General features: G+C 48.4%; 1 protein-coding gene across 1 annotated transcript in view; it reads left to right on the top strand.

Moving 5' to 3' along the window:
• Positions 1-11,079, top strand: part of ITGAE (integrin subunit alpha E) — a gene marked incomplete at its 5' end in the record, with an annotated part of 60,659 nt that overhangs the window by 9,194 nt on the left and 40,386 nt on the right. Inside the window, 2 exons of the mRNA XM_081844353.1 lie at positions 133-282; positions 2,013-2,143. Of these exons, the coding sequence (XP_081700479.1) occupies positions 133-282; positions 2,013-2,143 (281 nt within the window). The remainder of the gene's footprint in view (positions 1-132; positions 283-2,012; positions 2,144-11,079) is intronic.

The following is an 11,079-nucleotide window of genomic DNA, read 5'->3' as shown; positions in this document are numbered from 1 at the left end:
TAGATAGATGATAGATAGATAGATAGATAGATAGATGATAGATTAGATAGATAGATAGATAGATAGATGAGAGAGAGAGAGAGAAGCAGGGGATCTATCTATCCATCTATTGGCTAAACTTTCACTGACCTAACTACTATCTGTTTCAGCGCTATATACTTTTTGGTGCTGTGGGAGCGTTTGACTGGGCCGGAGGGGTTCTTCTCTACGACATGGCAGACAACACTGTGGTTTTCTTGAACGAGTCAATAGGCACTCCGGGTGCAAAAAACGGCTATTTAGGTAAGGACCCTCTCAGATGACTGTTGTTCTGCAACTCCTCTGAATGATTTGACTTTCAGGGACACAGGAAGCTACTTTTTCCCAGGGTCTGACAGTTGGTCTATCTAGCTCCATATTGTCAGCACAGAGCGTTGCCTCAAGGAGGATCAAACCTTCTGCATGCAAAGCAGAGATGCTGCCATTGAGTTCCCCTATAAAGAAAGCAAGATTCTAGTCTTTGTGGTTCTGTATTAAGGGTTGAAATAAACAGGAACATAGGAGGTTACTTGATACTGAGTCAGATCAGTGGCCCAACTCTCTGGGATTTCAAGCAAAGGATCTTTTTCTCAGTCCTAACTGGAGATGCCGGGGATCAAACTCGGGACCTTCTGCATGCAAAGCAGGTGCTCTGCTACTGCGCTACTGCAGCCCTTTCAATTGGCTTCGAATGAATGGGTTTCATCCACTTAGCGCTGATCGACTGGGAGTGTGAGAACAAACAGATCGATGCAACTCTTGGCCCGTAGAAGATCCATTGAGATATATATCTTCATTGCTGACAGAGTCATCTATCCTCATCCATGTTCAAAGAGTTAGGTATGGGAAGAGGTCCAGCTTTCTTTCGTCACAACCGTTTTCTGACTTTCGCACTGACCTGCCCTCACAAGGCAGAGTCTCCTGGGGGGAGATTTCATGAGGAACCTGTGTCCCTCCATCTGCTCCTGGATGCAGCAGCTGCTGGTGCCCATTTGGGACTGGTAGGGTGACAGGCAGGGAGACGAACAGTAGGGGGAGCCAGAGCCAATGGCTGGTAGTGGTGTAGTGCTCCGCCCCCCCTCAGAAAAGTCTCCACTCTTCTTTTTTTTTTAAAAAAAAAAATTCTTTTCTATTACAGTGGTACCTCAGGTTACATACGCTTCAGGTTACATACGCTTCAGGATAAGAACAGAAATCATGCTCCGGCGGCACGGCGGCAGCAGGAGGCCCCATTAGCTAAGCGGTGCTTCAGGCTAAGAACAGTTTCAGGTTAAGAACGGACCTTCGGAACGAATAAAGTACTTAACCCGAGGTACCACTGTATATCACATCATCAACACATACTACGTCAAGGATAATAAGAAAGAAATAACATAAATATAAGACACATATAGGTGAATAATAATTATAACATAACTCAGGGAACCAGGCAGAGGGCCTTCTCCGTGGTGGTGCTGACGATTCACCGTGCTAGAGAAGAAACTAAAAATTTTAAATATTTGGGTTTCTTCTCCCGTTAGATTCACAGAATATTTAGGGGTATGAGTCCCCCTGTGTCCCCCCAGAAAAAAGCACTGTCTATGCCATGAGTAGGCAAACTAAGGCCCAGGGGCCGGATCCTGCCCAATCGCCTTCTAAATCTGGCCCACGGATGGTCCGGGAATCAGCGTGTTTTTACATGAGTAGAATGTGTGCTTTTATTTAAAATGCATATCTGGGTTATTTGTGGGGCATAGGAATTCATTCATCATTATTTTTTTCAAAATATAGTCTGGCCCCCCACAAGGTCTGAGGGACAGTGGACCGGCCCCCTGCTGGAAAAGTTTGCTGACCCCTTTATGCACTCATAAACTGATGCGGAGGGAGAAACGAGAGAACCCCAAAACCAACCGTCTATCCGTCTATCGCTCTGCATTGTTCTTTGTGTGTAAAACTCCCACCAGCTTCCCAGCTTCTTCTTGACCTTGAGGAAGTTCTGCTTCTTTCTCCTCCAGGCTACAGCGTGGGCGCGATCGACACGCCACGCGGCACTTTGGTCGTGGCGGGGGCCCCTCGACACAGCATCAAGGGAAAAGTGATGGTGTTCGAAGGAGACCGTTTAAAGCAGATCCTCCATGGGGAACAGGTATGTCATCGCTGGTTCTTCCACAGCGCCTGCCTTTGATTCTCCTCGTCTTCTCATTTGCTCTTAGGCATTTCCTGGATCAGTGCCCTTCTGGATGCCAGGCTCAGCAGAGTTGACTGCACACCAGCATTTCTCAACCCACCCACCCCACTTGGTTTCGCTGGGCCACTTAAGAAATCGTTTAGCCATTGTTCTACAAACCAAAGCACATACATGATTTCTTTTTAATAATGGCAGCCTTGTCTCTAGCTCAGGGTTGGGGACCTCAGGACCCTGTGGGCTCTCCCCAGACCATTCTTCCTCCTTAGCCACATCCTCTCTGCACCCCCAGAGACCAGGCTGAGGAATACAACTCTGATAAGAAATAGTGGGATCCTACCCCTTCCCATGCTCATGGCCAGAATCCTGAAACTCCACAGTAGTTGATTTAGAACAACGGTTTGCCGAGGGTCACAGTTTGGAAGATAATAGCTGGGCAGTACTGGGAAGTGAACAGCAAGGAGAAGAAAAGGAAGAGAGTGAGATAGCAGACTCTCTCACCGGAAGATGTGCAGCTTCTCAGGCCCAAGGCTAGCAGATTAGATAAGGTGGCTTCGCAAAAGGCTCAGTGGTTGAGAAATCAGGTGGCTAGGAGATGGGAGGACGGAAGTGACTAGAAGGAAGTGCACTCCATAAACGGCTGCTTGTTCTTTCGTTGCATTGATTAAACATTTCTGTTACTGGTAAGAGACTGCTTTCTCTTTGTACTGCTTATCTATGGCCAAGAGGGGAGGAAGCCTGGCCCCTGAAGCCTGACCCAGGCCACTCTCCTCACCAAAACCAAAATACACTGTCACTGGTAGATGGTTGGCACAGGCAGATAAGGCAAGGATTCCTGGATTCCTTGTTATATACAAGGATGTGCATTTATTATACCCTTGTATGTTTCTTTGGAATTCTTGTAGCTATTATATTACAAAGTGTGTATGTTTATATGATTTAGAGTTACGCACAGCTGATGAAGGGAATATCCAGTAATCCATGTCTCGTCTGCCTGTGCCAACCATCTAACAGTGCCATTTTCTTTTGTCTACCAGCTTGATAGATTAGACACTTAGAAGATCATTTCATGTCACTCTTCTAAGGAATACGTCAGACAGAAAAATACAAGAGAAGATGAAGAAATTAGAAATGAGTATATTAGAAATGAATGAAAATAGGATTTGTATTTTGTACATACTGGACTGGGTTGTCAACTGAATAATTTTAATATACATTTTAATATACAGTGGTACCTCGGATTAAGTACTTAGTTTGTTCCGGAGGTCCGTTCTTAACCTGAAACTGTTCTTAGCCTGAAGCACCACTTTAGCTAATGGGGCCTCCTGCTGCCGCCGTGCCACTGGAGCACGATTTCTGTTCTCATCCTGAAGCAAAGTTCTTTTTTTATATATATAAATATTTATTAAAGTTTTTAAATATAAATGCACAAATAATAAACAATCTTACTTCTGTCACAAACCTGGTTTCATCACTTCTTTGGACTCCCTCACGTCTCCCGCTCCCATTTACATCATTAAAAGTTTTTTTTCCAAACAAATTATCAACTTGTTTACAATCTCATATCCACTCATTCAAATATAATCTAGCAATTCTTCCAAAATTTTTTTTTATATTTTCTTTAATCTCACTTATCATCAAATTTAAATCTAATTTAGTGGTGGCCAATTTTTTATAATCTAGCATCCTTCTTAACATTCAACCAAATTACAATGTTTTTGTAGATACATCTTAAATTTCTTCCAGTCTTCCTCCATTTTCTCTTCTCCCAGGTCTCGGATTCTGCCAGTCATCTCGGCCAGTTGAATATAGTCCATCAGCTGCATCTGCCACTCTTCCAGTGTGGGTAGATCTTGAGTTTTCCAGTTTTTTGCGATGAGTATCCTTGCTGCCGTTGTTGCATACATAAAGAATGTTCGGTCCTTCTTTAACACCTTCTGGCCGACAATACCCAGAAGGAAGGCCTCTGGTTTCTTAGTAAAGGTATACTTAAATACCTTTTTCAACTCATTATATATCATTTCCCAGAAGGCCTTCACCCTAGGGCATGTCCACCAGAGGTGAAAGAATGTTCCTTCATTTTCTTTACATTTCCAACATTTATTATCAGACGAATGGTATATTTTGGCAAGTTTAACTGGGGTCATGTACCATCTATATATCATTTTCATTACATTTTCCTTCAGAGCATTACATGCGGTGAAGTTCAACCCAGTGGTCCACAACCTTTCCCAATCCTCAAACATAATGTTATGCCCAATGTCCTGCGCCCACTTTATCATAGCCGATTTAACCATTTCGTCTTGTGTATTCCATTTTAACAGCAAGTTATACATTCTAGATAGTACCTTTGTCTTTGGTTCTAACAATTCTGTTTCTAACTTTGATTTCTCCACCTGGAACCCTAACTTTTTGTCATTTTTAAAAACTTCTTTAATCTGAGCATAATGTAACCAGTCTCGCACCTTATCCTTCATTTTCTCCAAACTCTGCAATTTCCAATTGTCTCCATCTTTTTCTAATATTTCCCAATATTTTGGCCATTTGGCCTCCATATTGGGTCTTTTTCGGGCCTTAGCTTCCAGAGGCGAAAGCCACCTTGGAGTTTTATTTTCCAATAAGTCTTTATATTTTGTCCAGACATTGAACACTGCCTTCCTGACAATATGGTTCTTAAAGGCCTTATTGATCTTAACTTTGTCATACCATAAGTATGCATGCCAACCAAAAGCATTGTTAAAACCTTCCAAGTCCAATACATCAGTATCTTCGAGAAGTAGCCAGTCTTTTAGCCAGCAGAAAGCTGCGGCTTCATAGTACAGCTTTAAGTCTGGCAGGGCAAAGCCCCCTCTTTCTTTCGCATCTGTTAATATCTTAAACTTAATTCTGGGCTTTTTGCCCTGCCAGACAAATTTAGATATATCTTTCTGCCACTTCCGGAAGCACTCCGTCTTGTCCACAATCTGTAGTGTTTGAAGATCCTGAAGCAAAGTTCTTAACCCGAGGTACTATTTCTGGGTTACCGGAGTCTGTAACCTGAAGCGTTTGTAACCTGAAGCATATGTAACCCGAGGTACCACTGTATTATGTCACAATGTTGATTTTGACACTATAAGAAGCCGTATCTAATTTTTGAGGAGTAATTTTAAGTAAATAAGTTTGCAGTTGTTATCATACAGCCTATTACGTTTACGTGTTTTTTCACTCTCCTCACCTGCCCAGCTTCACACCCTCCTTGCATGTGTTTGCCTGGCTGGAAATGTGCCCTTGAGCTCTGATCGTGCCTCTTTGCTTGTCCAGATAAAGACTAGAAAAGGGGTTCATGACTGTGGATAGAAACGTTGTTGTTGTTTAGTCGTTTAGTCGTGTCCGACTCTTCGTGACCCCCTGGACCAGAGCACGCCAGGCACTCCTGTCTTCCACTGCCTCCCGCAGTTTGGTCGGACTCATGCTGGTAGCTTCGAGAACACTATCCAACCATCTTGTGCTCCGTCGTCCCCTTCTCCTTGTGCCCTCCCTCTTTCCCAACATCAGGGTCTTTTCCAGGGAGTCTTCTCTTCTCATGAGGTGGCCAAAGTATTGGAGTCTCAGCTTCAGGATCTGTCCTTCCAGTGAGCACTCAGGGCTGATTTCCTTCAGAATGGATGCGTTTGATCTTCTTGCTATCTATGGGACTTTCAAGAGTCTCCTCCAGCACCATACAGTGGTGCCCCGCAAGACGAAAAACTCGCTAGACGAAAAACTCGCTAGACGAAAGAGTTTTCCGTTTTTGAGGTGCTTCGAAAGACAAATTTCCCTATGGGCTTGCTTCGTCTTGCGAGTTCTTGCAAGTTCCCCCCCCCTTTTGCTAAGCCGCTAAGCCGCTAATAGCCGCTAAGCCGCTAATAGCGCTAATCCACTAATCTGCTAATAGGGGTGCTTCGCAAGACGAAAAAACCGCAAGACGAAGAGACTCGCTGAACGAATTAAAATTGTCTTGCGAGGCACCACTGTAATTCAAAAACATCAATTCTTTGGCGATCAGCCTTCTTTATGGTCCAGCTCTCACTTCCACACATCACTACTGGGAAAACCATGGCTTTAACTATACGGACCTTTGTTGGCAAGGATAGAAACTAGCCTACTGTATAGAGATAAATTGTGCATTAATCTCTCTGTGTCATGGACTGGGCAGAGGAAGACTGCTGGAGACCACCTCCCCACCTGGACCCTTCCAGGGAGGAGGAAGAGGAAGACAGCATAGATTTACAACAGGGATTTGAGGGAGATAGCAGCTCAGAGGCAGATGAGGGGGAAAGCTGGGAAATCATAGGAGAGCCAGAGCAATACCCGGCTGACACGTTGTCATTAGAAAGCATCCCAGACCCTCCATCTCCCAGAACTTGGTGGGCCTTGAAAGTAGGGGAGCAAAGAGCTCAAAGGCAGAGGGCACGTAGAGGAGATGATGGTGATGACAAATGAAGAAGTGGGAGAGCAAGGGGTGGAGATTCACTTGGGACAGCGCCATTATCCAAGAGGCTGGGTTCTATAGCCTCTCACTGTAAAGTTTGAATCAAAAAAGGACTGTAAGAAACTTTTCCTTGTCTTTATGCTCTCCTGGGCAACCAGCCAGGAGCTGCTGACAGTATCCTGACTCTCTGTCTGCTTCTGGCCTTGCCCACCATTGGTTTGTGGCCCTTGTAGAGTTGCCCACCTTTGTTTCTACTAGTCATGTTATGAGGGGGAAATTAGTAGGCGGCGGCATATTAGGAAAATCAATTAAGCCATTCTGTCCTTACATCGAACACTGCGGAGTGCTCTCCCCAGGGAGGCTTGTCCGGTGCCTTCATTACTTATCTTTAGGTGCCCAGGAAAAATGTTTCTCTTTAACCAGGCATTTGGCTGATTAACATTCTATGTCTTTAAAAATGTGTTTGTGACAAGGGAGTTTTTGGTTGGTTTTGGCTTTTTTCTTGTTTTTATTACGTATTTTGTGTTCTCATTTTGTATTTTCATGTTGTGATCTTCGGATGAAGGGCGGTACACAAATTTAATAAATAAAATTGTGGCTGTTTAAATCTTGAATTCTCTGATTGTAAAAGCAAATTGCTTTCAGCCCTCGAGAGCAAAACTTAAATCAAGCATATCCATATTCTTTTTATGTATCTAGATAGATAGAGAGATAGATAGATAGATAGATGTTATGTAGTGAAGTTTCACCCTGGGCCAGCAGGGGGATACTGTATATAGTTTTCACTCAGGTCCGCGTCAGTTATTTTAGGCGGGAACTCTGGGCTGTTGTTGTTACAATGTTGACAGCCGGCTGCCTATAAAAGCAGGCCGGCTGAGCTGTGTGCAGTTCAGTTCTATTCCAGCTTACGAAATAAAGAGCTAGTTGGAGAAATCGCTGTGTCGTCGGCTATGTCAACCCACAACTTAACACTGGCGACGAAGGTGGGATTGATGGACATCAGAGCACAGCCAGATGCGGCCAGCCTCTGAACTGAGCTGAATCACTGAGCTGAATCACAGAGCGAAATCACTGGACAGAACCAATTCAGAGCTGACTGTTCTGGCTAGAGCACTGTGTTCCATCCATCGCCCTTCACGCCGGCATCGGAATCATGGCTTCACTTGTGCCTCTACCGCCGTTTGCGCCAGCCTCTGAATCATGGGATTCCTACCTCGCTCGGTTCGACTGCTACCTCCAAGCCAACGAGCTGACAGCAGTATCAAAGGATCGGAAGCGGGGCCTATTCCTCAGCCTCTGTGGGCCTGAGGTGTTTGAGACGGCCCGAGCATTGGTTGCGCCCGAAGCAGTCCAGGCAACACCATGGGACACGATCCAAGAGAAGCTCCGCAACCACTACGCACCAAAGCCGTCCAAGATTGCTGCCCGCCATGCGTTCTACCACCGGAACCAGGCAGAGGGGGAGTCAATCAACAACTACACCACCGCCCTGCGACAGGCTGCAATGCACTGTGAGTTCCGAGACTTAGACGATGCCCTGATGGATCGAATCGTCTGCGGGGTCCGGGACATCCATCTGCAACGGCGTCTCCTCGCCAAGCCAGACCTCACGCTGCAGAAAGCCATTGAGGAGGCTGTGGCCTCAGAAGCTGCTGAACGCTCCGCCCAGGAGATCCGCAAGTGCAGCAGCCCGCGTCTTGCTAGGGAGCCAGTTCCGGTGCATCATGAAGAGGCCAGCAGTGATGAGGCATCCTCCAGTGAAGGCGATGACGTGCACCAGACAAAGCGGGAGCACAGGAAGTTCCAACAGAAGTCCAAGGGCCAACCGGAATGTGCCGGCTGCGGAGGCAACCATTCCCGTGCCAAGTGTCGATTCAGAGACGCCATCTGTAGGAAGTGTTCCAGAAGGGGCCACATCGCTAAGGTCTGCCGATCGGCTCCGTCTGACACTCCCCCTTCATCGACTCGCAAGTCCAAGCCTTCCCTCCAGTCTGCCAAGGAAAGTTGTTTCGCTCTCACCAACTGCCGCTGCCCGTCTGGAACCACGATTGGCCAAACCGACTCGCCTACGCGACGCAAGCTGAACGTCACGGTGCTCATTGAAGGAGCTCCATGTGACATGGAGATCGACACCGGGTCTGCCCTGTCCATCGTGTCGTGGAGCACCATCAAAAGACTGGTACCCAGAGTGTCCAAAAGGCAACTCGACTCTCACCGCGTACACCTGAAAGACTACCAGGGAAACGACATTCCTGTGGTAGGCGTTGGCCGGTTCCGGATTGCCTTCAAGGATTTTTCGGGCCTGCTCCGGTTGGTGGTGGTCGAAGGTCAGCGGCCAAGCCTCCTAGGGCTAGACTGGTTTGATGCCCTCGGCCTGGAAGTCACCGGCATCAACTGCATCTCTAACGCAGAGACTGAGGGTCTGGTCAAAGACTTTGCCGAGGTTTTTGATGGCACCTTGGGGCAATATACAGGTACGCCCATCTCCTTTAGCCTTGATCCACAAGTCGCCCCCATCAAGCTAAAGCCACGCCGGGTTCCCTTTGCTCTCAAGGCTAAGGTGGACGAACAACTGGACAAACTGATCGCCCAAGGAGTTTTGGAGCCGGTTGACCACGCCAAGTGGGAAACCCCCATCGTCACGCCTGTCAAGCCAGATGGGTCGGTGAGAATCTGCGCTGACTACAAGTGCACGATCAACAAGGCACTTCAGCAGCACGCTTATCCGGTTCCTGTTGTCCAACACCTGCTGCATTCCCTGGGTGAGGGTAAGGTCTTCGCTAAGCTGGACCTTGCCCAAGCCTATCAACAACTGCCCGTCGATGATGCCACTGCTGAAGCCCAGACGATCGTCACCCACCGGGGGGCATTCCGTTGCCGCCGGTTGCAGTTCGGGGTGAGTGTGGCTCCTGGCATCTTCCAAAGCCTTATGGAGCGTCTCCTGCAAGGGCTTCCGGGCGTGGTACCATATTTTGATGACGTCTTGGTGTCTGCAGACTCACACCAGCAGCTGTTCGAGCGCCTCCGTGCCGTGCTGACCAGGTTCCAAGAGGCCGGGCTCAAGGTAAAGAGGGAGAAGTGCCAGATCGCCGTTCCACAGGTAGAGTTCCTGGGCTATCTTATCGATGCCTCCGGCCTTCACCCGACCACATCCAAGATCCGCGCTATCCAGCAGGCCCCCACCCCAAAGAACAAGACGGAGTTGCAGGCATTCCTGGGGCTGCTGAACTTTTATAACATGTTCCTGCCCCACAAAGCCACAGTGGCTGAGCCTCTTCACCGACTCCTTAGTACAAAGACGCCTTGGGCCTGGGGTCATCGGGAGACGGCGGCCTTCAACGCGGTTAAGGCTCTCCTTTCATCAGACAGTGTGCTGGTACAGTACAGTGAATCCAGGCCACTGGTCCTTGCCTGCGACGCCTCACCTTTTGGCATCGGTGCTGTCCTTAGTCACCGTTTTCCAGATGGAAGAGAAGCACCACTCGCCTACTTTTCCAGGACACTATCTCTGACGGAACGGAATTACAGCCAGCTCGACAAGGAGGCATTGGCACTTGTGGCTGGAGTGAAGAGGTTCCATGAATACCTCTATGGCAGGACTTTTGACCTCATCACTGACCACAAGCCACTCCTGGGCCTCCTTGCCGGTGATCGTCCAACTCCACCGGTCCTCTCGCCACGCATGCTGCGATGGACTGTTTTCCTGGCTGCCTACCACTACCGGCTCATCCATCGCCCGGGGAAATCGATGGGCCATGCCGACGCCCTCAGCCGTTGCCCTCTTCCAGCATTTGTGGAAGACCCGGCTCCAGCTTCATCGCTCCTTCTGATTGAGGATCTTCCGGCAGCGCCTGTATCAGCTGCCACTGTGGCCTCCGCGTCTGCCCAGGATCGCACCATCAGCCGGGTGCTCAACTGGGTGTGGAGGGGGTGGCCACAAGGGCCTTTTGCATCAGAGTTCCAGCCCTTCGCAACCAGACAACATGAACTCTCAGCTCATCGCGGCTGTCTGCTGTGGGGAGACCGCGTCGTGATTCCCCAGGGACTCCGTCAGCGCGTCCTGGAGGCTCTGCACGTTGGCCACCCGGGAATTGTCAAAATGAAGGCGTTGGCTCGGTGTTACGTCTGGTGGCCTAATATGGACGATGCCATCACTGCCTGGGTGTCCGCCTGTCAAGCGTGCCAAGAGTCGAGGCCTGCACCACCGGCAGCTAAGGGACACACCTGGGAGACGCCAAAGACACCCTGGTCGAGGGTGCACATTGATCTGGCTGGCCCCTTTCACGGCCGGACCTTTATGGTAGTGGTGGATGCCTATTCCAAATGGCTGGAGGTCGCCCTGATGCCCTCCACCACTACCGAAGCTGTCATCCGGGTGCTGCGAGGCCTGTTTGCAACGCATGGGTGTCCTGATGTCCTTGTCTCTGACAACGGACCACAGTTCACG

This window comes from Podarcis erhardii, assembly GCF_964252035.2.
Source record: "Podarcis erhardii genome assembly, chromosome: 16".
Classification (NCBI taxonomy): domain Eukaryota; kingdom Metazoa; phylum Chordata; class Lepidosauria; order Squamata; family Lacertidae; genus Podarcis; species Podarcis erhardii.
The sequence above is the reverse complement of the archived record's forward strand: the minus strand, read 5'-3'. Positions and strand labels throughout refer to the sequence as shown.